The 878-nt window shown below is 55.9% G+C and overlaps 1 protein-coding gene across 1 annotated transcript in view; it reads right to left on the bottom strand.

The window, feature by feature from the left end:
* Window positions 1-878, bottom strand: part of ACA1_009480 (calponin domain containing protein) — a gene marked incomplete at both ends in the record, with an annotated part of 5,194 nt that overhangs the window by 1,772 nt on the left and 2,544 nt on the right. Inside the window, 4 exons of the mRNA XM_004338386.1 lie at window positions 49-111; window positions 294-404; window positions 531-665; window positions 768-839. Of these exons, the coding sequence (XP_004338434.1) occupies window positions 49-111; window positions 294-404; window positions 531-665; window positions 768-839 (381 nt within the window). The remainder of the gene's footprint in view (window positions 1-48; window positions 112-293; window positions 405-530; window positions 666-767; window positions 840-878) is intronic.

Here is an 878-nt window from a genome sequence, read left to right as displayed (position 1 = left end):
CGCGACGCGCACTACGCACACGGCACACACGAAACACGCGGTACACACCTTCATAGGACGGGCAAGGACGAGGAGATCGTTGAAGAGGAAGACGACGTAGATCTGCTTCCGCTTATCTTTACATTCCAGCCCAACAGTTGGGCCTCCCGTATGAAGACCGCCCCGGGTCAATCAAGCTCTGTTGCGTGGGTGGGCGGCCAAGCGAGGCGGAAAGGAAAATGTGAGAAGAACGAAGAAGAACGAAGAAGAAAGCTGAAGAGCGACGTATTGGAGGAGAGGAGGGGGGGACATACCTCGCATTCTCCGTGGAAGCGCGCTTGTATGGAGATCATCTTGTGGACCTTTTCCGAATCCGCCGACTTTTGCTCAATGTACTCGGCCACCTTCTTTATCTGTTCCAGCGCCTGTTGTGCGTGTTGCGTGTTGCGCGTTGCGCGTTGCGTGTTGCGTGTTGCGTGTTGTGCGTTGCGTAGTGTTAGAAAAGTCAACTACGGCACTCCCTGCGTGGGGAGTAGGAATGAACGACGCACGGTGTTGATGTTGGCAAAGTCCTTGTGGTCGGGTTCGGTGTGCTTGGCGAGCTCGCGTAGGAGCAGGAGGTATCGCGGGATGCGCTGCACGGGTTGGATGAGCAGCGAATTGATGTCCTGCTTCCCCACCGCCCCCTGTTCGCGTCTGCGCATTCCTGTAACAGCCCCAACCGTTGAGTCAGCTAGCGTTAGGTGTATGTTACATTCGCAGGTGTCGACACGAGCTGCGCCCCCTACCACGAGGTATTGCTTGAACTCGGGAGACGAGGCCTTGGCTTGCGCCAGCTCCCTCCGCATGGCATCGTAGTTCTTCACGTATGCTGCACAATGCAAGGAAGTTATTATAAT

Source organism: Acanthamoeba castellanii (genome assembly GCF_000313135.1).
Source record: "Acanthamoeba castellanii str. Neff unplaced genomic scaffold scf7180000083453, whole genome shotgun sequence".
NCBI lineage: Eukaryota > Discosea > Longamoebia > Acanthamoebidae > Acanthamoeba > Acanthamoeba castellanii.
The sequence above is the reverse complement of the archived record's forward strand: the minus strand, read 5'-3'. Positions and strand labels throughout refer to the sequence as shown.